Source organism: Thermobia domestica, chromosome 2, assembly GCF_964235325.1.
Source record: "Thermobia domestica chromosome 2, izTheDome1.hap1.1, whole genome shotgun sequence".
In the NCBI taxonomy this organism is placed as follows: Eukaryota; Metazoa; Arthropoda; class Insecta; order Zygentoma; family Lepismatidae; genus Thermobia; species Thermobia domestica.
In genome coordinates this window covers 141394793-141418520 of record NC_137455.1, presented here as the reverse complement: position 1 = coordinate 141418520, position 23728 = coordinate 141394793, and the positions used below count along the sequence as shown (strand labels likewise).

General features: G+C 37.7%; 2 protein-coding genes across 2 annotated transcripts in view; both read left to right on the top strand.

Annotated features, from left to right (window-relative positions):
• LOC145675772 (integrin alpha-9-like) overlaps positions 1 to 9329 on the top strand; it is a 90742-nt gene extending 81413 nt beyond the window's left edge. The window contains exon 23 of the mRNA XM_081746463.1: positions 7666 to 9329. Within this exon, the coding sequence (XP_081602589.1) occupies positions 7666 to 7713 (48 nt within the window). The 3' untranslated portion in view covers positions 7714 to 9329. The remainder of the gene's footprint in view (positions 1 to 7665) is intronic.
• Positions 9330 to 16354: 7025 nt separating this feature from the next.
• LOC145679195 (uncharacterized) lies at positions 16355 to 16900 on the top strand. Its single transcript, XM_081749783.1, has one exon. The coding sequence runs from the start codon at positions 16355 to 16357 to the stop codon at positions 16898 to 16900; it is 546 nt and encodes a 181-aa protein (XP_081605909.1).
• The last annotated feature ends 6828 nt before the right edge of the window (positions 16901 to 23728 follow it).

The following is a 23728-nucleotide window of genomic DNA, read 5'->3' as shown; positions in this document are numbered from 1 at the left end:
AGGAAAAAAAAATCAGACATAAACTCAATATAAATTTATGTATCGTATCAATAAGAGTCTCAACTTCCTGGAAGAAAGATGTCGTATTTAGGCTCATCCTGCTATTTTTGTTTCACTCCTAGAGCCGATTTAAACCATTAGTAGCGGTCCTTCATGACCTAGGTTATTTACCTTAACACATCTACTAAAACATGTCACATATATTACAGATGTTAATATGACAAAGGATATCACTAAAATTACCTAAATTAAATCTATCATGCATTCACACGCTCACTCACTCAGGACAGTGTATATATGTTTAAAGGAAAATCAACTAGCTACAAGGGTACAAATAGTTTATTACATTCATAGTGAAAAGAAAAGACAAAACAAGTAATTATGAAGAAAATATTAAAAGCACAAGTTCTTGGTTATATATTAATAGAGTACATAGTGTTATATTTTAGTAAATTTTTGTATATTCAATCATATTGACAAATGGAAAGAAAAAAAATATAATTACATGTATCATATCTTAGGCATGCTAAAGCAAAATTATGATTTGCGACATACGCAAAAAAAAAAAAAATAGACACTTATTTCACTTGAAAAAAAATTGACAAAGAGGAAAGGAAAGAGAAAGAAAAAAAAAACTTTTGGTGTATCAGAACTTATATGAGTCTCTACCTCACATCGGGTAATAAAATATTAATGATTTTGAGCGTTCAAATCACAGATCACGCACTACTCATAGTGTCCAAAACATTTCGCTCCATTTGACTTAGTTTGTGGTCATTTATATATCTATATATATATCTAACTATCGGTTTACAAAAACCATTTATCGTCTATATTTGGGTTTGTAACTCGTAACAGTTTATGTCTGCAATCGCACATTACGACGCTTTACCCATCTAGGGATTTTGAGAAAATAACTTTCACTAGAGGATGTTTCTCCTCTTAGACGATCCATTTCCAAACTTATTATTTGCTTAGTTTTAAGTTATTTATTTAACACAGGGACACGTCATGAGACCTTTCTTCAGGATCACTTTCGTATATATGTGTATATAATTCGGATTTTTAAGAACGATCTCCCGCAGGTGTACGGAGTATAAAGGTTCAAATTGAGGATAAAAAAAAAAACTGGTCAAGTCACAGGATACATATGAAGGTGAGAAGGATTCAAGGTGCACTTTCCACAATGGTTTTAGGTTGGTAGTTCAGGGGTAATATTCGTTATTATGTGGGTTACGTTTAGACCTGCCGTTACTTTTCAATACATGCCATTACATAATTACAGAGGTTATCATGTACATCGATTCAGAAGAAAAGGAAAATTACTTGAGTGCACGGCGGTATTCTTGACAAAATCTACATTCTTAAATTCGTCGGAAACTCACTGGTAAACTATAGCAACCAATACACGTTTAGGGGGACAGACACGAGCGCTCTTACATATATTCATAATACATTTAATATCATACTTTTACTTTAAAATCATATTCACATACTACTTACATATACATTTCGACGTATTCATTTCTCTCTCTATATATATATATATTTATTATAAATGCGCACACATTTAAATTAATCACCCCAACAATAATTTTTTAAAAGGTTGCAAACATTGTCCAAGAAAACAAATGACTTCCGACATTACATATGAAAAAGAAAATCGATTTTTTTCCTGATACCGCGCGTCTATAAATTTTAACTTTTATATAATCAATTCGTGCTTAAATAATAAAAAAAACTTTGTGAGGTGGGCACGTAACATAGAACATTCCTAAAGATATAACTAGATAACCTAAAATACAATTTCTGGGCCCAGATCAACTACAAGGTAAACAAAAACCAAAACGGAAGGAAAGTGACCAATAGGTTAAAAAAAATAACTTAAGAAGATGACGGTGACAGAACGTAATTGAAGTGTCGTCAAATATGAAGTCTTTGTTCATTTCGGCGATAGGTCAAAATGTGATGGAGGACTCAATCACTATCTACTCTATCCATGAATCGTGTCTTGCAACGTCTCAGCTGGTAATTTCAGATCAGAGTTGTATGTTAAATAAATCGTAAGCAACAAGTTCAAAATCGGGGGGGGGGGGAGGTTGAAAAATTAAAAAAAAATCTCGAAGTAAGAAGGAAGAAAGAGACAAGAGAGAGAAAGCGGCGCCAACGAAAGGAGAAAGATTAAAGTACTACTCACTACTCAGAAGAGTGATCGAATTTAAATATATAACAACTCATAGCCAAAAATATTCACATATGCCGGAAAAGGGTGGTTTACTTAAATACGTAAACTAGGAGAGAGTCCCTACTGCCAAGGATGCAAGTTCTGTGTCCATCAGATCCCAATCCCACAAGAATTTGCTTGTAAGATTGAAATCCGATCCCCGTATCCGGCCCAGACCAGCAGGATAAAAGGAGAGGGGGAAGGGACCAGGTAACTGCGTCCCCAATTTTGAAATCTCTAAGTAAGGAAAAAAAATATTCGACCCCTCAGGAGAACTAAGAAGGTTCAAGGACAGTAATGAAACTAGAGTAATAGCTAAGATATCCCTAATGAGTGATTTGCCAAAATAAAAAAAATTAAATAAACTGACTTTCGGATCGGTGATTTCTATGGCCAAACCTCACCGATAGCTCCCCTTCGCAGAATGCGCTAAATTCTGAGGCATCGATTAATTTCCATCACTATCTAGTTTGGAAACTAAGAAAAGAAAACGAAAATATTCAAGGGGGGAGAGGTCGATGCCCGGGTACGGAATAATAAATTTCAATAATTAATTGTTTTGATTCTGTAACCCTGTCAGAGCTGTCGCCTCCATGAACATTGTAAGCTAGCCCGAGTAGATAACGTGAAGAAAAAAAAATCTCACGGAGCAGGATATTCTATTTTAAAACTGACCAGAAAATATAATTCACTACAGCCCTGTTGTATAACTACTATTGTCTTTTCATAATTTATTATTCAATATGTCTAGTCAGCGGTTATATGATGCTACCTATTCTATCAGATGGTATTACTATGGTTGATTAATATTATAACACATAAAACTACAAAGTATTACCATAGTCCGACTATATATCGCCCTCCGGTCCGCGTGATATTATGGTGCAGGGGTCAGAACCTGAGATGTTTGTAGCTACACGTATCTATTCAATATCTATATATCAACACGCGGCGAAGTATTCACTGGGCTACTATATATTTAACTATATGGGTGTCCTATATTCTATATTCATTTACTACAATATTCATATACTTTATATTCATATTCACATTAATATTCATATCATATTCATATCATCATTCTTTTCATTTGCCACGACGCTATATTCTACAAACACCCTGTTTCCTCTATCTACGCCCAGCCTATATACACATTTCATCATAACACTTTAAAATCTATAATCACTGCAAACATTTCCCATTCCGATCACCGCACGACAACCTCACTCGAACTCAAGACTCCTTCACCACACACACAATACTATGTAATACCTGGTAGCTTTGTTAAGAACGAAAAAAAAATCCTACGTATGTTCACTGAAAATAGAATTATCCGCGATAATATTTAATGTTTACGAAATTTCTGCAGCAACAATGAAATTCTGCAGCCACGAAGAAAACATGAACATTTAATATAATTTCAAAGCGAAGAACTAGCATCATATCGCCCGACTTCTGTTAAAAAATTTACGTATTGTTTATTTATTTAAATATTTCGATTTCTAGACTAGGCAGAATGTTGAAATTTTCAGGATATATTGATTTTGGGTCACTTGACCTAACTGTACATTCATATGGGCTGTGAATTATACCTTCTAGGTTTTATTTCGGAAAGAAAGGTCAATTTCATGGAAACTAAATCACTAAAACATCGACATAAGAATGACGGTTAATACTGAATTTTGACACTAGGAGGCTAGCGACGATATGATCAACCCTTGAACCACCGAATGTGACCTTGTACACGGAATTTTGATACTATGACACTCTCATTTTCTGATATTACTATAGATTGATATGTTGCGTTTAGCGATTGATTGAATACGAAAATGTGAATAGTAAATGATACACTGTCCATACTCCATAATTTCACACACTCTTACATCACTTAACTACAATTGCTAATGATACTACATTACAAACACATACATGCCACATCCATACTACACACTACATTAATACATGTTATACTAATAAATATACACAGAAAACATTCAGATTTCACCATTTTAAATCGGCTTGAAAGGAAAAGGAAAGAAAGGAACAGGGCCAACTGGCCCTTATATTTACTAAATCACATTCTTGAGTGTTTAATCAATGCCCCGAGGGGACATATCGAAGTATTAGCTAACAATAGGACCCCTGCCCTGAAGGAGCAGGAACCCGGAACAAACTACATGTTCAACTCATCCCGCTGGAAGCCGTACTCCCAATTTGGGGGTCAGATAGGAGCCCTTACTGTAAATTTACACGTGCATTATTCTACCTATCTTAACAACGCCAAAATTGAATACCGCCATATATGTTAAGAAAAAAGAATCACTCGCTACCTACATAAACAAATCTATATATGGACAGGTCTTATAACCCTCAATTAGCAGGAAAATTGGGAGGTGAAAATATTAGGGGAAACACTGATCTTCAGAACCGGTTTTAGGAAAAGAAAAACGGAAATCACACTACTTCTGAATCCTGTCCATATCGATCGGAAGATGAAATGATGGCGTCACTATATTGCACTTACTATTTCAGCTTTTAGTCCAGTTTTTTACTATGAAATTTAATAGTTCATGGCTCCTCGAGACTTCCAGTGATTTTATACGCTAATAAAATCCCAAATGTTACCTTGTTTGCAGCTTTTCTACCTCATTTCCGACTTTCTGAGCTAGGAGATCCGAATCTGGCGTCTTCAGTGAAATTCTTGCAAGGAATAGAATAATTGCGCCCTAATATCATAGCGTGGGTTTATCAGCCAATCAAAACTAAGCATTTTGGCGGTGGGGCTTTGAAACGAATAAAATTTGGTAAAATCTGGATTAAACTAGATTTTAGAAGGACCTAGGTATCTAAAAGAGAGGTGAAGGGTGGTCCTGAAAATTCTGTCGAATTTTAGATTGGTTATTTGATCTGGAAAGTTCCGTCTAATAGTGGATCTATATTTTCGGATAGCACTGACACCGTAAGAATTGTAATAATCCATTTACACATCCATATACAAGACATAACTAATTTAAAATATAAATAAAGATATTGATTCCCAAAACTATAATCCGTAATGAATTTTTTACAGTTTTCCATGTTAATTTGAAATAGAATAACGAACAATATTACGAATTATATGAACAGCCAGAAATTTTTTGTTAAACGTCAGATACAGTCGGTGCAAAAAATTTCGGGCACCCTCCTATTAAAAACATAATCTCATTAGACTGTAATGGCACATTACAACTTCTATCCTTAGCTAACTGCATCCAGTTTCTACTTTGTATTCCAATCTCTGCGAGATCCATCTTAATATTGTCCTCCCATCTGCGCCTAGGTCTTCCTAATGGTCGTTTTCCGATTGGTCTTCCAGTCGAGACTTTGAAAGCGTTTCTACTTTCTTTCATTCTAGCTACATGACCCGCCCACCTAAGCCTCCTAGACTTGACGACCCTCACAATGTTGGGTAAACCATATAAATTATGTAGTTCCTCGTTATGAAGTTTCCGCTATTCCCCATTCCCGTTCCTCTTGGGTCCGAATATTCGTCTCAGGATCTTGTTCTCAAATACTTTCAGACTATGTTCTTCCCTCAGAGTAAGTGACCATGTTTCGCAGCCATACAAAACAACTAGTAAAAGCACTGCAATTTAGCTAGTAAAATTTATTTATTTATGCTGTATATAAATATTTTTTGTCTGTATAAATATCATTATAGAAATAGTCGGGAAAAATTAAATAAAATCTTAAGTTTTACGTCTCACGATTGTGGCGGCTAGACTAAAGGAGACGGTGATGATGAGAAATGAATGAAATGGTGGAGTGAAGAAAGTGGGAAGAAACGGGAGAATCCTGAGAAAACCCACGCACATGGTGTTTGTCTACCACATAGCTCACTTGGCGCGAGCTGGGAACAAACCAGGAACCCATACACCAGAGGTGAACGCTCTACTATTGAAATACCGCGACCACAGAAATATTCAGGAATTATCAGCCAAAAGTATATGAATCTGGTTTGATGGATAATTTTTGCTTTACGTCCTCATAGAATTCTAAGGTTATAAGGGACGAAACTCATTACTAAAATAGGATTCAAATCACTCCTTAAAAATATTTGAGATATTATACTCTCAGCAGCTTAAGATTAATCTTGCATGAAAGAAATAGGAAACACAGAACAGGAAAATTCCCTCTGAATATTAATACCACTATGAATACTTACTAATGGCTAAATATTGCTATCCGATTTTATCCTTTTAAAAGCTAACTAAAATTAATTAAAATAAATAAATAAATATATAAATAAATGAGTTAACTGCATGTTGACCTTTTACATGAGTAACATTTATAACCAAGATAATATTCTTGTGTTCGTGAATATAAGTCAGTTGTTTTATAAAACTGCACTATACAGTTGAAGATTTTTAAAAAAAAATGTTTTCAGAATGGCAGAAAATGTTGCTGTAATTGTATGTACTAACAGAAGTAAGGTTATTCCTTTTTCTTTACATACTCACCACACATTAACATAAAATAGATTTAAACTGAATTTACTATAATGCGGAATAATATATTTATTTAAAATTATACTTTGTTTATATAATATATAAATTATATGATATAATTATTAAAAATATAAATATTATTAACTAGCAGCGTTCACCCCGCTTCGCTGCGGTCACCCCGGAACGCAATAAACTTTGTTACTTAGATAATTTTTACTTTTTCGCTTTCAAGTGATATGATAAAAACCATAGAAGATTGCAGTAAATCTTAACATTATATCGCCTGTCATTTATGTTAACCCGCCCCGCTTCGCTGCGGTCATCCCGGTGCTGGCATATTGTAAAAGTGTCTGTAAAAATAAGCAAATCTTTTAAAAAATTTTAAACAGAAGATTCAAGCTATTTTCCGCTGTATATCGCCTGTCATTTATGTTAACCCGCCGAGTGACACGGTCATGCGGGTTGCATATAAATACGTTTATTTTTACCTATGATGAACTAACAAAGGATTTGTGGACACCTGAATGGTCAATTATCTCAAGACACTGGTAATTAAAAATTAAAGTGATATGATAAAAACCATCTAGGGTCCAAATCCTAATAACCCCCCAAAAATGAAAGAAATTGGTTCAGCCGTATTAGCGTGATGAGCGGACAAAGAATTGTACGTTCTCTTTTATATATATAGATATATATAAATATTAAGTAAATGTAATATTTAACCAACTATTGGGAGCCAAAGTCAAGGATTAGATCCATTTGAAGTATGCGTACATTCTAGGTATTATGTAGCCTTGTCTATGGTTTTCTATTGCATGAATATATGAATATATATATATATATATATATATATATATATATATATATATATATATATATATATATATATATATATATGAAGTATATACTACAATAAATGATAGAGAGATTAATGTTTTTTATCTCTTTTTGTAGATTGAGGACGATTTTCCTAAGACTGCAGATTCTGATGTCGATTGTTAAGTTTTTACGAGTTTTTTAAGAAAAAAAATAAAGATCTCATGGATTTTTTTAAACTAAAAAAAAATAATTCTAAAACATAATCTAGTCATTTACGATCATCATCATCATCACGATATAATTGCATCACATATTCAATTCGTGTCAAGTGCTTTTAGTGACATTTTTTACATTCTACAAGGGAGTTTTGTTACCAAATATCACTAAACTTCTTTCAAACAAGAGCAGCAAGAAAGGAAACTCAAATTTCAAGTGAGCCATGTTTGTGGTGTAACACGTCGTTCAGACGAGTTTCTTACAAACAATATTTCTTTGCTGCAATTTCTGTGTATAGACAACAAAACAAGTTTTGACCTCAGCGAAAAGTTTAGTTCAAATAAGCAGCAGATTGAGTTCATGAGAAGTTTGAGGTGATTGGAAACGTCAAAGCTAATTTTACTGTATGTTCTCGTTATATTATGCATTTGTAGTCGAAATAATCAAAAACTCTACGTACAACTAACTCTTCTGTTTACTATTTGGATTTACGTTTATAAAGAATTTGTTAAAATTTGAATCACACATATATATCAAAATGCGCAGAAGAGTGAGTTTTTAAAAAATGAACATGGTAGTTCTAATAAAAAGTTGGTACATTCTTTGATGCGATGGGAGTGATTTATCGATTTAGAAGTTACATTAAAAGTTCTTTCTATTTATTTCGTAGTACAAATCTCGAACTTAACAAGGGAATCCGAAACGAACTGTAAGAAAATAACTAACTTGATCCTAAGACAAATGTGAAATTAGTAATTTTTAAACTACAAAAATATATTTTAAAATGTAGATAGCTACTCACTGAGATTGAGGAAAGCCATTACAAGAAGTTTCCTATGATTTGTTTCATTCAGTTCTTTGATTTCGTTATTAGTAGTATACACATACCACTAATAACGAATTCAAGCTTTTATTATTATTATTATTATTCATGTTAAAATTGACTTGTAGTGTACCGTATGTTAAAATGGACTTGGAGCGTATCATATACCTGTGATGAAAATGACCTAATTATAGCTAACGGAATCAGACTTCAGTTGTTTATAGAATAAAACAACATCCTTGTTGGCCAAGGATTTACATTATATATTTATTCAAAATTTTGTAACCTTAATATAAGTTTCCTTTTGTTTACATCTTGATGAAAACACAATATTTTGCGAAGTTATTGTTCAACTTCTTTAAATTTAAGTATAACGTTCGAAAGAGACGAGTGATAACTATGTATTTTTGAACTTACAATAGAATTGTTATCTTATGGAGCAGGAGAACGTGATAATCATTAGCGATCAAAAAAATTCAGATGAAACCTTATTTTCTTTAATATGTTTGGGTTGGAAGTTGCAAAAGGACAGTTTCTTTTATTGTAAACTTGTAAAATTTACATGAGTACGTATGACATTAATTTTTAATGTACATATCAAAAACTGCTTGGGTTCTATTCTATTCTGAAGAACGAAAACGTATTTTAAAGGACATGTAATATAAAGTTTAGTTGACCAAGTTTACTGTACAAAATGTTCCATTTGTTCATTGTATTTTTAAAATATTTTTTTAAAAAATAAATTAATGTTATTATGTAATGTTTACTTTTGTTTACTGTGTTCCATCCTTTTTATCTACGACATATTTATCAGGTGAGTCAAAGATTCCTATTGGTTTCGATTTAGTCCTACAATATTCCTACAATGAAAGGCTATTCTGTGAAGTTCAGTCCATCGAAATCCATAGTTCAAATTCTAACTAGTGATGCAGTACCTTAGTAACACCTGATGGACAGGTATACAATTGAAACAAAGAATTGTAATGCCATCGTTTTACATTCTACATTCTGACGGATCACATTTATCGTGTGGCGTGTACCCAGGTAGAACTGTCAAATTGCATGAGAATTTTTTTTTTTTTTTTTGGTTTCACAATTTCTGGATAACACCATATATCTACAAAACCTGATAGAAATAAAAAGTTTCTTCTGTATATTACACCAGGCATATATTAAATCATTCCACAGTGTTGTCAAGACAAATTAACATTGTCTTTGAAAGACAATGAGCAGGGTCTTTCCAGAAAATGTCCATGAGTTTCCTCGCGGTTCTCCCATTGTATAGCATATTTTGATTCCTTCAACTCTTTTCATATCTCTTTAATTATCCACCTCCTTTAGCCTAAGAGGGAACACTGTGGAATGTTAATTTGTTTCAAACAAATCTGAAAGGATAAGTTACTTACTCTTCTCGAGATATCTCCCTTTTCAACATGACTTTTCCCTCTTCTCGTTACATAACCAATATTGTAGCTTTTATATGTCATCAGCTCCCATACGTTATAAACAATCTGTTGTTCGCTACGTGGGAGGGGAAAAGGGGTACATGGTAACTGAGTGTTAGTGTGCACCTATATGACAAGGGGTTCCACTTTAGATCTACGACCAACATAATTTATGATGATGAACATTTTTTTTTTTTTTGCTAGGGGATACTCCCATTTCCTCCCAAACCCTCATTGGATCAATTCTTCCAAAATCATTACGTATTATCGGCCTACGAAGATTTTCCGGCAAAGGTAGTTTTATGTGATATACGTTAGATTTAGTGTCCTTATGAAAAAAATAATACCAGTTGTTTGTTTATCACGTACAGATTTGTCACAAGTCCTCATGTTTATGCTAATGGAGCTTTGGTTTTGTAAATAAGGTTTGGATTGAGTGTATGGAAAGCAGGTATGGACATGTCTGACACGGAATGTACTTGAACCTGAACCCACAAAATGGGGGTGATGTATATATTTCCTGAAAGCTTGGGTCAAGGTAAGATCAAAACCGATTACCAAAATTAGGGAGGTCTCAAGCATTCCGGTTGAGGGCAGCCCATTACTCATTTTTATTAACACCTTTAAACGTGTCTTAAAGTCCGTTGCAACTCCTAAAAAATCTGAAACGGTGGGACAAATATGAAAACAGAAAACCAGGTCTCATCATTTCACAAGTATAACGTATCAAAGTAAAATAAATTGTCCCAGGGTCCCCCGCAGGGTCCCAGGTGGGGTCCAACTCAAAATTTTTAAATGGAAAGGGGGGTCAGCTTGCATATCGTATGAAAGTTGGTGTTAAATAAAAGAAGACAAATCAAGTCGCGACTCTCTACGATAAGCCTGTGCAAAATAGCGGTGTGTCAAAATATCAACACAATATTTGTTACAAAGTCTATGGCCACTTGTATGAATCTGAAATGATGGAATAGGTGTAGAAACAAAAACAGGAATATGTCATTATTTCAAAAGTATAATGATTCAAAGTTAAAAAAAATGTTCCAGGGTTCCTCGCAGGGTCTAAGACGGGGTCCAACTCAAAATGTTGAAATAGATAGGGGTTCAAATTGAGAGTATCGTATGAAAGCTTATGTTAAGTGAAAGAAGAGGAAACAAATCTCGACTCTTGATGAAAAAGTCTATTGCCACTCCGATTAATCTGAAACAGTGAGACAGGTGTAAAAACAAAACAAAAACTAGAATGTATCAAAGGAAATGAATCGTGCCATTTTGCAATGCTTATCGACAGTCGAGACTTGTCCAATGTCCAATTCTGTATCATTCAACACGAGCTTTCACATGGTGTGCTTATTTACCCCCCTTGGCATTTGAAACTTTTGAGTTGGACCCGGTCTGGGATCCTCAAGTTGAAACTGGGATATTTCTTTTTTTTCGTTTGATACATTCTAGTTTTTGTTTTTGTTTTGTTTTTACACCTGTCTCACCGTTTCAGATTAATAGGAGTGGTAATAGACTTTTTCATCAAGAGTCGAGATTTGTTTCCTCTTCTTTCACTTTGCGGCGTCGGTATGTGGCGCCCCCATTGCCCAGTTCTTCGGAACTGCAATCACCCGGCATTTAAAACCTGCGATCGAGCGTCGTTAAAATATAAGCCTCGGATATGGACTGCTCTTTCTAGAAGACAACCTTGCTATGGACTGGTTTTGCTTTTGGATTTTCTTGGATGACGCTGGACCCGGGGCCGTGGGACGGAGGAGTGCAGCGCATGCGCACCCAGCAGGACCGGAAGGAGTGATGCCCTGAAAGGGAATGCTGGGAGTCTGCGGTGCGGGAATCTCCAATGAACCATTGGTCCCTCCCCTTACACGGTGGGACGTGGGTCCTCTCAAAAGTACCCATCAGTCGGCGGTGCAAGTGGCTCTGCCTCCTTGTCATTTTGACTTGGTGTCACAGCTTAGCTTGCTGACAAGGGTCATGCAGGTAGGACCTGCCAGCCTCGTTGGCCGCTTCGAACCACGACGGGGAAGCTGAGAGGATTTTGGGCTTTCTTCAGTTATGGCTTCGCATCAACCACCCACCCAGGATAGAGAGAGAGAGGAAAAGCTTGGTCTTGCACCAAGATATTTAATTATCAAAGACAGATCAACTGACACAGTTGGAGCCTTAAGTAAATTGTCACCCTTTATAGTTCATCGTCAGCTTCATCATATAGCCACAGGAACGTTTCCTCCTGGACATATTCGTAAATTACGAAATGGGACGCTACTTGTTCAAACGACATCAGAAAAACAATCTCAACTACTTTTAGCTAGTACTCAGCTAGGACCTGTTCCTATTCTGGTTGAGCCTCATCGGCAGTTAAATACTAGCAAAGGAGTCATCACATGCTTCGATTTGAGAGAGTTACCAGAGGCGGAAATATGTGCCGAACTTACGGATAGCCATGTGACAGACGTCCATCGAATTACTACGAAGATAAATGGTACAGTACAGCCGACGGATTCCTATATCATTACTTTCGCTCTACCTGACCTTCCAACGCATTTGAACGTTGATTACCACCGTTTGAAGGTCCGCCCATGCATACCACTACCCTTACGGTGCTTTAACTGCGAACATTTTGGCCACTCAGCCCCTTCTTGTCATGCCTCTGCTATCTGTGGCAATTGTAGTTCCGCAGCTCATGGTCCGGCCCCATCGAAGTGCGCTAATTGTAAAGGTGGCCACCCAGCTTGGTCACGTGACTGTCCTAATTTTATGGCTGAGAAGAAGATCCGTGAACTGATGGTAATCGAGAAGATCTCCGCAGCTGAGGCTAAACGAAGGCTACAGCCAAAAGTTACCTTCGGCACCAGTTTCTCTTCCCTTCTAAAGACCAGCAGATCACAAGGTACTCAGTCAATTCTGCTACCCAGACTGACGTTGAGGTTCCCAGTGCGCCAGTCTCTTCCAAGGCGTCCCGTACCACTGCTTCTTCTGTGAACCCAGGACTATCCCGCACGAAACACCGATCATCATCCGCTTCGCAGCCTAAGCTTCCATTGAATGATCATTCGCCTCCACGAATCGTTAAGCCAATAACTGCTTCTCAGCCTCCTGCCGCTCCGGCAGCTGGCTCTATCTCGTCTGCCTCTAATCACTCCATAACCCAGTTTTTGAAGCAGTCAAACAGCCAGCCTCCTACCAAACCCCTCACTAAGAAGGAACGGAAAAAACAGCTCCAGGCTCAAGCTTCCAAGGCTGCCTCTCCCTCCTCCACAGCTGCTTCTACCAAGGCATCGAAGAAATCTTCACGCACCCAGTCTTCTAGCCCACCTGGGGCGAAGAAACAGAAGCATACGTCACGTAGTCCACCTAGTGATGACGGATGATATGGTGGAGGATTAGCTCGATAATTTTACCCTTGTGGAAGGCCGTGAAAAAGGCAAGCGCAGTACCTCGCTTCTTGTTCTCGGTGCTCGTTGAACATGTCTCTTCTTCAATGGAATTTAAATGGCTATTCCACTCACTACGAGGAATTTAAGCAGTTATTGACATTGTTTCATCCTACCATATTCTGTCTTCAGGAAACGCATTTTACCTCTACTAGCAACTCAGTTCTGTCTGGTTACACTATATATCGTCATGATCAGCTTACTGCAGGTCGTGCAGCAGGTGGTGTAGCAATCGGGGTCTCTGATGCTTACCATTCTGCTCTCATCCATGTGAATAGTGCTTTCCAGCTTATAGCTGTTCGTGTCTTCTTAAGACAACCTGTTACTTTTTGTTGTATCTACCTTACGCGTCATGACGTCTTTACTGCTGTCGATCTTGAACAGATTGCCCGACAGCTACCATCCCCATTTCTGTTTGTGGGTGACTTTAACTCCTACCATGCACTGTGGGGCTCTCCTCGTACTGAGCCGCGAGGTCAAGAGATTTCCACTTTCCTTGACAACACTAACTCATTGCTCCTCAATGATGGCAGTCCCACACATTTTACTACTGCTACTGGTACCTACTCTCATTTGGACCTCTCCATTTGCAGTCCTCAACTTGGTGCCCATCTTACTTGGCGCGTGCATTATGATCTCTGTGGCAGTGACCACTTTCCTATTCTTGTGCATGGTCTTCCGCTCATCCATTCTGCTCCGTTCACTGCCTACAATCTACGTCGAGCAGACTGGGATCATTTTTCCGCCACTTTTCATTTCACTTTAGAACCTCGTTTTACTGTTGATGGTCATTGTGAGGCCTTTCAGCAGAGTATCCTGGCTGCACACGACTCTATTCCTATCTATGCTGGTTCCCGGTGTAAACGCACCGTTCCCTGGTGGTCTGAGGAGATTCGTGACGCTATTCTGGCCTGACGTCGAGCGCTACGTACTTTTCATCGTGCTCCTACAGCTGATAATTTGGCTCAATTTCGTCTTCTTCGTGCTCGAGCCCGCTATCTGATTAAGCAAGCTAAGCGTCATAGCTGGCGCACTTGTGTTTCTTCTCTTACTGCTAGCAGCTCCATGACAGCAGTCTGGTCGCAAATTCGTCGTCTACAGGGACATGTTTCCTCCGTTGCGGTTCCATCCTTTATTATCAATGGTGTAATGGTCACTGATCAGGACAGAATTTCTGCTGCATTAGGTCGTCATTATGCGGATGTATCCAGTTCTACTCACTACTCAGCTGGATTCCTCACTTATAAACAACGCACCGAACGTACGCCACTTCAGTTCCGCTCTGCAACCGCTGAAGCTTATAATCTGTCTTTTACTACTGCTGAACTTGCTGCTGTTTTGGATTCTACGAAGGACACGGCACCTGGTCCTGATTGCATCTGTTATGCTATGCTCAGGCACCTGCCTAACGATGGCAAGCAACATCTTCTTGACCTGTACAATCGCATCTTGCTTGAAGACTCCTTCCCCGATGCCTGGCGTGAAGCATACATTGTTCCTATTTTGAAGCCTGCTAAACCTGCCACGCCCAGTGGAAGCTACCGCCCGATCGCATTGACTAGCTGTCTGTGTAAACTTTTGGAGAAGATGATCAATACCCGCTTAGTCTGGTTTCTTGAACACCATGGCCTCATTTCCAATCTTCAGTGTGGCTTTCGGCGCTTCCGTTCCACTACTGATCATTTGGCGCATCTTGAAAGTGCTATTCAGGATGCATTTCGTCATCAAGAACATCTGATAGCCATCTTCTTTGACCTTGAAAAGGCCTTTGACACCGCTTGGCGATATGGCATTTTGCGGCAACTCCATCTTTGGGGCTTACGTGGCCACTTGGCTCTCTTCATCCAGAATTTTCTCCAACAACATTCTTTTAGAGTCAAGCTTGGAGCTACTCTTTCTGCTCCGTTTCCACAAGAGAATGGCGTTCCACAGGTTGAGTGTCACATTGTTTGCTGTCGCAGTGAACAGTGTGATGTCGCAGCTCTCCCCTTCTTTCATGGGCTGCTTTATGTGGATGACTTTACTATCTACTGTCGCTCACGTGATCTCCGTACAGTCACTCGCCAGTTGCAGTTAGCGCTCAACCACCTTCACCGATGGTCTACCACTACTGGTTTCAGCTTTTCTGTCACCAAAACACACTGCGTACATTTTTGTCGCCTTCGCCACTGTGCCTATGATCCTGAGCTGTTCCTTGGCTGTTCTCGATTGTCCTATGTGGATCATGTTCGTTTTCTGGGCTTGGAGTTTGACCGACGACTTACCTGGGCTGTTCACGTTCGAGACCTGAAGTACCGCTGTCTCCGCTCCATGAACTTACTACGTTTGGTGTCCCATCTTTCGTGGGGTGCTGACCGTGTGGTGATGTTGCGTCTATATCGTAGCCTCATCCACTCCCAATTGGATTATGGCTGTTGCATATGGTTCTGCTCGACCTTCCATCCTACGTCATCTGGATTCTGTACATCATCTTGGCCTTCGTTTGGCGCTTGGAGCTTTCCGAACTAGCCCTATTCCTAGTCTCTATGTCGAGGCTCATGAACCATCTCTTTCCCACCGTCGGGACTGCCTGCTCCTGCGCTATTACATCCATATCCGTGCCGTACCTGACCATCCTTCGGCCTTTGCCCTTGAGGCTGGTGCTCGCTATGACAGATATCAAGCACGACCTACTGCTACCCGGCCTTTTGGCATTCGTGCTATAGACCTTGGGGCTTCTCTTGGACTCGATGTCCCTGCCATCTATCCATTGGGCCTCCTGCCCATTCCTCCATGGACAGTTCTTCCACCAGTTGTCAGCTTTCATCTAACGCAATTTAAGAAGTCTGTTACCAGCAATCAACAATTTTGTCAGGAGTTCTTTTCTTTTCTGGATGCGTACCGTACCTACGCTGTCTTCTACACGGATGGTTCGAAGCATGAAGATTCTCCTGTGCTCTGACTCCAGCAGCGCTTTACATAGTCTCACGGATGTGTCAACTGTGCACCCTATAGTTCAGCAAATTCTACTCTCTTGCCATTCCTTACGACTTGCAGGTTGCGATGTCCACTTTTGTTGGGTGCCTGGCCATGCTGGTATTCCAGGGAATGAGCGTGCTGACCTTGTTGCCAAAGAAGCTGCCCTTACAGGAGCTGAGTATCCGTCACCGTTCCCCAGCTCTGATATTCGCCCTGTAATCAACCGTCTTCTCCTTCAGCGCTGGCAGACAAACTGGGATGAGCAACTTCAGAATAAATTGCATGCTGTCAAGCCGCGACTTGGTGTTTGGGCCACGAGTTCTCGTCCTTCAAGACTGGAAGAACGACGATTGGCACGATTACGTATCGGGCACAGCCATCTGACCCATGGCTACCTGTTACGTCGTCAGAACCCGCCTTCGTGCACTCAGTGTGGTGCATTCCTGACCATCCGTCACCTTCTTGTGGAATGTGTTCCTCTTGCTCCTGAGTGAGCCCGCCTTGGCTTACCAGCTGATCTGTCTACCTTGCTTGGAGACGATGTCCAGATGATCCAGCAAGTTTTCACCTACTTGCAGCTTTTGCACGTCTTGCGTGATTTGTGAGTGCATTTCTCACATTCCTTTTAATTAATTTATTTCTGCTTTTATCTACCGTTTGTGTTTTTTCATGGTGGCTTTATGCTTGTCATAGCATTTCCTTGCTTTTATCTTCTTTACTGCACTGTCATATTCATTACTAATTATGGGCTGCCCCACGTGTGTGCACCTATTGCCGAGCAGCCTCGGCAAAGAAGATTAACATGCTGTTGTGTACTAACCCTTCCTTGTGTTTGTGTATCGAGTTTGCACATTTCTTGAATGCTATGACATTTTAATTCATAAATGACCGAACACCTTTTACGTACTCCAGACTTTGCTTTTACTTTATTATATCTGTGATACTATGCTTTTTTGTTCTTGGGTACTTCATTTTTCCTGTCAGAGAAGGGTGCAAAAGACCTCGATGTCGACGCGCCCATATAAACCCTTTCAATCGATCTTCTTTCACTTAACATAAGCTTTCATACGATACTCAATTTGAACCCCTTGCTACTTCAACATTTTGGGGACACTGCGAGGGACCCTGGAACATTTTTTTAACTTTGAATCATTATACTTTTGAAATAATGACACATCGGTGTTTTTGTTTCTCATCTATTCCACCCTTTCAGATGTATACGAGTGGCCATAGACTTTGTAATGAAGATTGTGTTGATATTTTGACCCACCGCTATTTGGCACAGGCTTATCATAGAGAGTCGCGACTTGATTTTTCTTTTTATTTAACACCAACTTTCATACGATATGCAAGTTGACTCCCCCCTTTAAACATTTTGAATTGGACCCCACCTGGGACCATGCGGGGGACCCTGGGACAATTTATTTTATTTTGGTACGTTATACTTTTGAAATGATGAAAGACGTGGTTTTCTATTTTCATATTTGTCTCACCGTTTCAGATTTTTCGAGTTGCAACGGACTTTAAGACACGCTTAAAGGTACAACGATTCTTTTTTTCCTTCCTTCCCGGGTTTCGGCACCATATACAACGATATCACTGGTTCTTTTTATATAAAGTGAGCCATTAAATAACACACACTCCAGTTTTGTATTATTTCCATTTGTTTATATTTTTTGTTGTCCTGACAATCTCCTATCGACAATCATATTATTTAAAACATATGAATATCTCTTTTATATATATATATATATATATATATCGATATTATATCTAACTTCCTTCTTTTCTTCTTTTTCTTCTTCGAATAATCTAACCAGTCTAGTACATATATAAAATACTTTACGTCCGTAATTTACAAGTAATAAAAATGTACAAGTAGTAACAATATACAAATATACAACGTACCGTTGTATATTGTGGCACCCGACGGACTTTTCTTTTTATTCATTTACTCAATAAAAAGAAGAATAATTCTGGACCGTTTACCTTTACATGTTGATCATTCGAGTTTTCGAATGCACCTCGTATACTTGAAAATTACAATTCATATAAATATACATATATGTCATATTTAATTTTATAACAATATTATTATCATATTTATTTTAAATTTTATCATCATCTTCATTTATTTATACGTTTCAACGACGATAAGGCACATTCGAAATTTGTTTTGCAAGTTATTTAAGTCCTTTTTCGGGTCCATTAAATGCTTGTTACAAATTATTAATTACTTATTTAGGCAACATGAAGAAGGTTTTGAAAAAGATGTATGCGATATTCATATAGTTGTTCATCAAACGTAAAATGATCGAATATATTTATATTATCAGCATATAACTCGAATGTAACAAGAACACAAAAGTAAGAATTGTTTAAAATACAAATTCCTTATAGAAAACATAAATTATTAACTTCAATATATATATATATATCCTAGCATTACAAAGATGCTTTTAAATATACTTCAATAACATGGAACACGAATAATGTGATTGATAATATGTTCTTCTATCATAGGAAAACGAATGAATATTATGAAATACAAATATCAAAGAAAATAAATAACATTAAGACATATGTGGCCATATTAAGAGTCAATTTGATATATCCTTTCGGACGTCCCTACATTAAGTTAAGTTACATGACCAATGAATTTGTTTAGGTTGTATTGAAAGTCATAAACCGGAATACAGTCTTGAGCGTTATTTACATATACAGTTCTTTGTTTCTTACTTTGAGAATTTTCGTCATCCATGGGATTTCTACGAAGTCTCCATCGAACGTGATTAGATCTAATGCTTACATGCCTCTTATGTGAACGTAATCGCACTACACTAGGATTAGGTCGAGTGACACAATCACATTTACCGTCTCTACTAAGGTTAGGTTCGGTTATCTTACCAGTAACACTAGGTTCAGTTCTCCTTCGTTTCACGGGAGGTGAAATATCGTGCCTCCTAATGGATCTATATTTGTCCTTTACATGACATCCACGGTAGTCTGTCCTGCCATGGTTTCTGTTTCTTCTATAGTTAGGCTCGATTACATTACCGGTACATGTGGATTTAACATCACCTTTTACATCGGGATCACACTTTAGTCTCACATGGACACTTCGAACTTGGTTTCGAAGGTTAGTTTGATTCAAGCTAGCACTGTATTGCATTATTGATGGATTTTCAAAACTTTGCAATATCATGCTTAGATTATTAAAGTCAATGTACTGCATCACGTTCTGTGAAAACACCATCGGATTGTCTACTAACTTCATTTTGATCTTTTCGTTGAATGAACAATTCAACAGATTCAATTCAATCGACCAATCAACACAAGCACTAATAGGAACACACGTTTTCTTTCTGCATTTCACGAATATTGGAATCAACTTACCTCCTGCTACCTGAACCACAGGATTGATATCATGTTGGATATATGGGGAACACAGACAGTCAATAGCGTTCTCAAGATGAAGATGATCATAACTTTTCGCACACTGATACATACCAGAATCTTCATTACACATAGTATCAGCAAAGCAGTCAAAAACATTCGAATGAGAAAAGAAGTTAGAATAATCTGATCCAACCAATACAGCAGTATGCTTTTGTGAAAACTCCGTACATTTCACTAAAGTAATGCGCCTACCATTTCGCTCTGCACTCTCGTGAATACTATTTTCTTTAATGGAGTGTACTTCATCCGGCAACTGTTTACTTCGGTTGGCATGTTCATTTACCGTAGTTCCTATAATATCAACTGTGTCCTCAACTTCTGTGTATCTCTGTACTGTCTTTTCCCTATCTTCATCGTAACGTCCCAATTTGGCAGCAATTTGTTGATTCATCTGTTGTAATTGCTGTTGTATGCCATCATTATGTTGCTGCAACTGCTCTAATCTTTCGTCAAAATGCTGATCTTGTTGATTCACCTTCTGGTCGGTCCAGTTTTTCCAGTTTCTGATTCACCTTTTCAAACTGTTCATCACTACGTCGAGCTTGGTATTGATTTGTCGTGATATTTCTTTTAAGGCTTCCAACATGTTGTCTGAAGAATTTATTACTTGATTGTCAATCGTTCCACTATCAGTAATATTCATAATGTTCCTATATATAATCCGGCCACTTCTCAAAATAGTACAGTTAATATATGGCTCAATATTGATCGCCTTTTACTATACTTCCAAAACGATACAATTACTCCCGGGGTTTCGGCACCATATACAACAATTCAACTTTTCCTTCACTGGTTTCGGCACCATATACAACGATATCACTGGTTCTTTTTATATAAATTGAGTCATTAAATAACACACACTCCGGTTTTGTATTATTTCCATTTATTTATATTTTTTGTTGTCCTGACAACCTCCTATCGACAATCATATTATTTAAAGCATATGAATATCTCTTTATATATATATATATATATATATATATCGATATTATATCTAACTTCCTTCTTTTTCTTCTTCGAATAATCTAACCAGTCTAGTACATATATAAAATACTTTACGCCCATAATTTACAAGTAATAAAAATTTACAAGTAGTAACAATATACAAATATGCAACGTACCGTTGTATAGGTGTTAATAAAAATGAGTAACGTGCTGCCCTCAAGTGAAATGCTTGAGACCTCTCCAATTTTGGTAACCGGTTTTGATCTTACCTTGGCCCAAACTTTCAGGAAATATATACATCACCCCCACTTTATGGGTTCAGGTTGAAGTACATCCCGTGTGAGATAAAGTATTGTATGTCCTCTGTTTTGGAGGGGATTAGGTAATTATCAAGTAACACCTGAACAACAAATATAACATTTGTAGTTCGTGCATGCGCAGAGCCAGACAAGGTCAATACGCCAAGTTCTTTTGTCTGAAAGGGGATTCTGGGAACGTGTATCACGCCTTTGTCTACAAGTTACAACGTACACTTGTACAGCGGGGGACACTTCTAAATGGTACACCTTAGCCGTAAATCTCCATATGGCTGTACCATTTAGAAGTGTCCCCCGCTGTACAACGTACACGTGAGTGAGTTTGTGTTATAAATGGCAAGTGGTAGTGATGTTCAGAGGCGAAAATGTGTGAATAATCCAAACTCTTTCTGTTATATATGTGGCCATTATACAATTAAAGGCCAGAAGCGAAATATTACGCCATTTATAAACAGCTTGTACTTGGCATATTTTAACATGAAGTTAGATGATCAGGACAAGAATTTCGCACCTCATATTGTGTGTAAAACGTGTGTAGAAAACCTGCGGCAATGCCAGTCGGAATCCCAATGGTTTGACGGGAACAAAGAAATCATGTTGACGACTGTTATTTTTGTGTATGTAAAGTGTCTGGTTTCAATACGAAAAACAAAAAGCACAGTGTGTATCCGAGTCTACCATCAGCCATAACCGCCATACTACATGGACCCGATATTCTTGTTCCAAGGTAGTGTGTGTCTTCGTCATCTTCAAGTGCGGAGGATGGTGATAATGATACCTTTATACCGGATGTTGAAGATAAAACTTTACGTCTTTATAATCAGTGAGACTTCAATGATTTGGTGCGTGAGCTAGGCCTCACTAAAGAAAAGAGGGAACTTTTAGGATCAAGATTAAAAAAGAGAAATCTTTTACTTCCTAGGACAAAATCATATTGTTACAGAAATCGGGAGGAAGAATTCAGGCAGTGTTTTGTTCAAGAAGAAGAACTTGTGTTTTGCTGTGATATCCCTGGCTTGATTCGTCGTCTTGGAATGGTTTACCAAGGAAAGGACTGGGGTCTGTTTATTGATTCAGGTAAAAGAAGTCTCAAACATGTTCTTCTGCATAATGGTAATAAACTTGCTTCAGTGCCAGTTGCTCATTCAACATCTCTTCGTCAAAACTATCACAATGTATTTATGGTTTTGCAAAAACTGAAATACAATGAACACAGGTGGTTACTGTACTATGATTTAAAAGTGTGCGGTGTCATATTGGGACAGCAAGCAGGTTATACAAAGTTTCCGTGTTTTCTGTGTGAGTGGGACTCTCGGGACAAGGATAGACACTCGTTAGGCATTTGATAGTCAAAGTGGGCAGATGTTTTTTTTTTTCGAAAGAATTTTAGCATGTTAAGTTCATTTTTACCAGTTGCCAAGCTTGATCTGTCCTCTATTTCACGCTATGGTGCCATTTTCGAAAATGGCTGCCATAATCATTAAAAATTCAAAATCCTTGAAAATTAATTATCTTTACGTCAAACTGTTTTTGAGGCTGGAAAATTCAAATCTGCTGTCTATTTTAGCGTAGGAGTGACCGGGTCTTATCTTCAGCCACATTCCAAAATGGCTGCCATGATCATTCGAAATTTAAAATTAATAATCTTTATATTAAATATATTTCTGAGGCTGAAAAATTCAAATCTGCTGTCTATTTTTGCATACAAGTGATTGGTTTTGTTATTCGGCCTTATTCCAATATGGCTGTCGTCATTATTCGAAATTCAGGAAACTAATTAAAAGGCTGAAAAATTCAAATATATATTCTATGTTTACAATAATACGGTACAAACATGTTTTTGTTGTTCAACCATTTTACATTGTAGACTGGTTCGGGATTTCAGATTTCAGCTTCTTTATGTTCTGTCTACAAATTGTAGTCCAAGTTAGCAGATGTTTTTTAAAGGATTAGGGCATACTAAATTCATTTTCAGTGGTTACCAGGCTTTAATTTCATATCTTTTCAGATATAAGCACTGAAGGCAGCAGATTGTGTGTTTGCATAGACCTCTCCACTAATATAATGATATATAGAAATTAAGTCTGGTGAATGAGGTGGTCAGAACATTTCTGTAACTTCACCAGAATGCTCTTTGAAACAATTAAGGAAAATGTGGTTGGATTGACATGTACTGTTGTCTTGAAATCAGGCATTTGTGGAACACAAGGAAGAGGTACATTTACACACAGGATCTGGTAACTATAATTAATTAATTTTTATCAAGGAAAACATATTGATTTTAATAAGTGAATGCATACCACATTATGTCCTAAAAACATTCCTGCTGAAGTCCTGGCTCATGCTGCACTTACAGGCAGAAGTACATTTCAATTTTGCCTTTTTACAATTGCAGTTAGCCGTTTTGCATTGTGTTGTAGTACAACTACAGGTGATAAGTATGATGCAAGACTGGAACCGATGGTAGGGGTTTTAAAGTAGGAACAAAGCTGCCATTTTTGATTTCCCATCCAGCAGTCTCAGGTGGGGCCAACACAATGTGCTGCTAATTCCCTTGATACGACACTGATGCTTGATAGTTTGCTCTCTTGATGTGAAAGG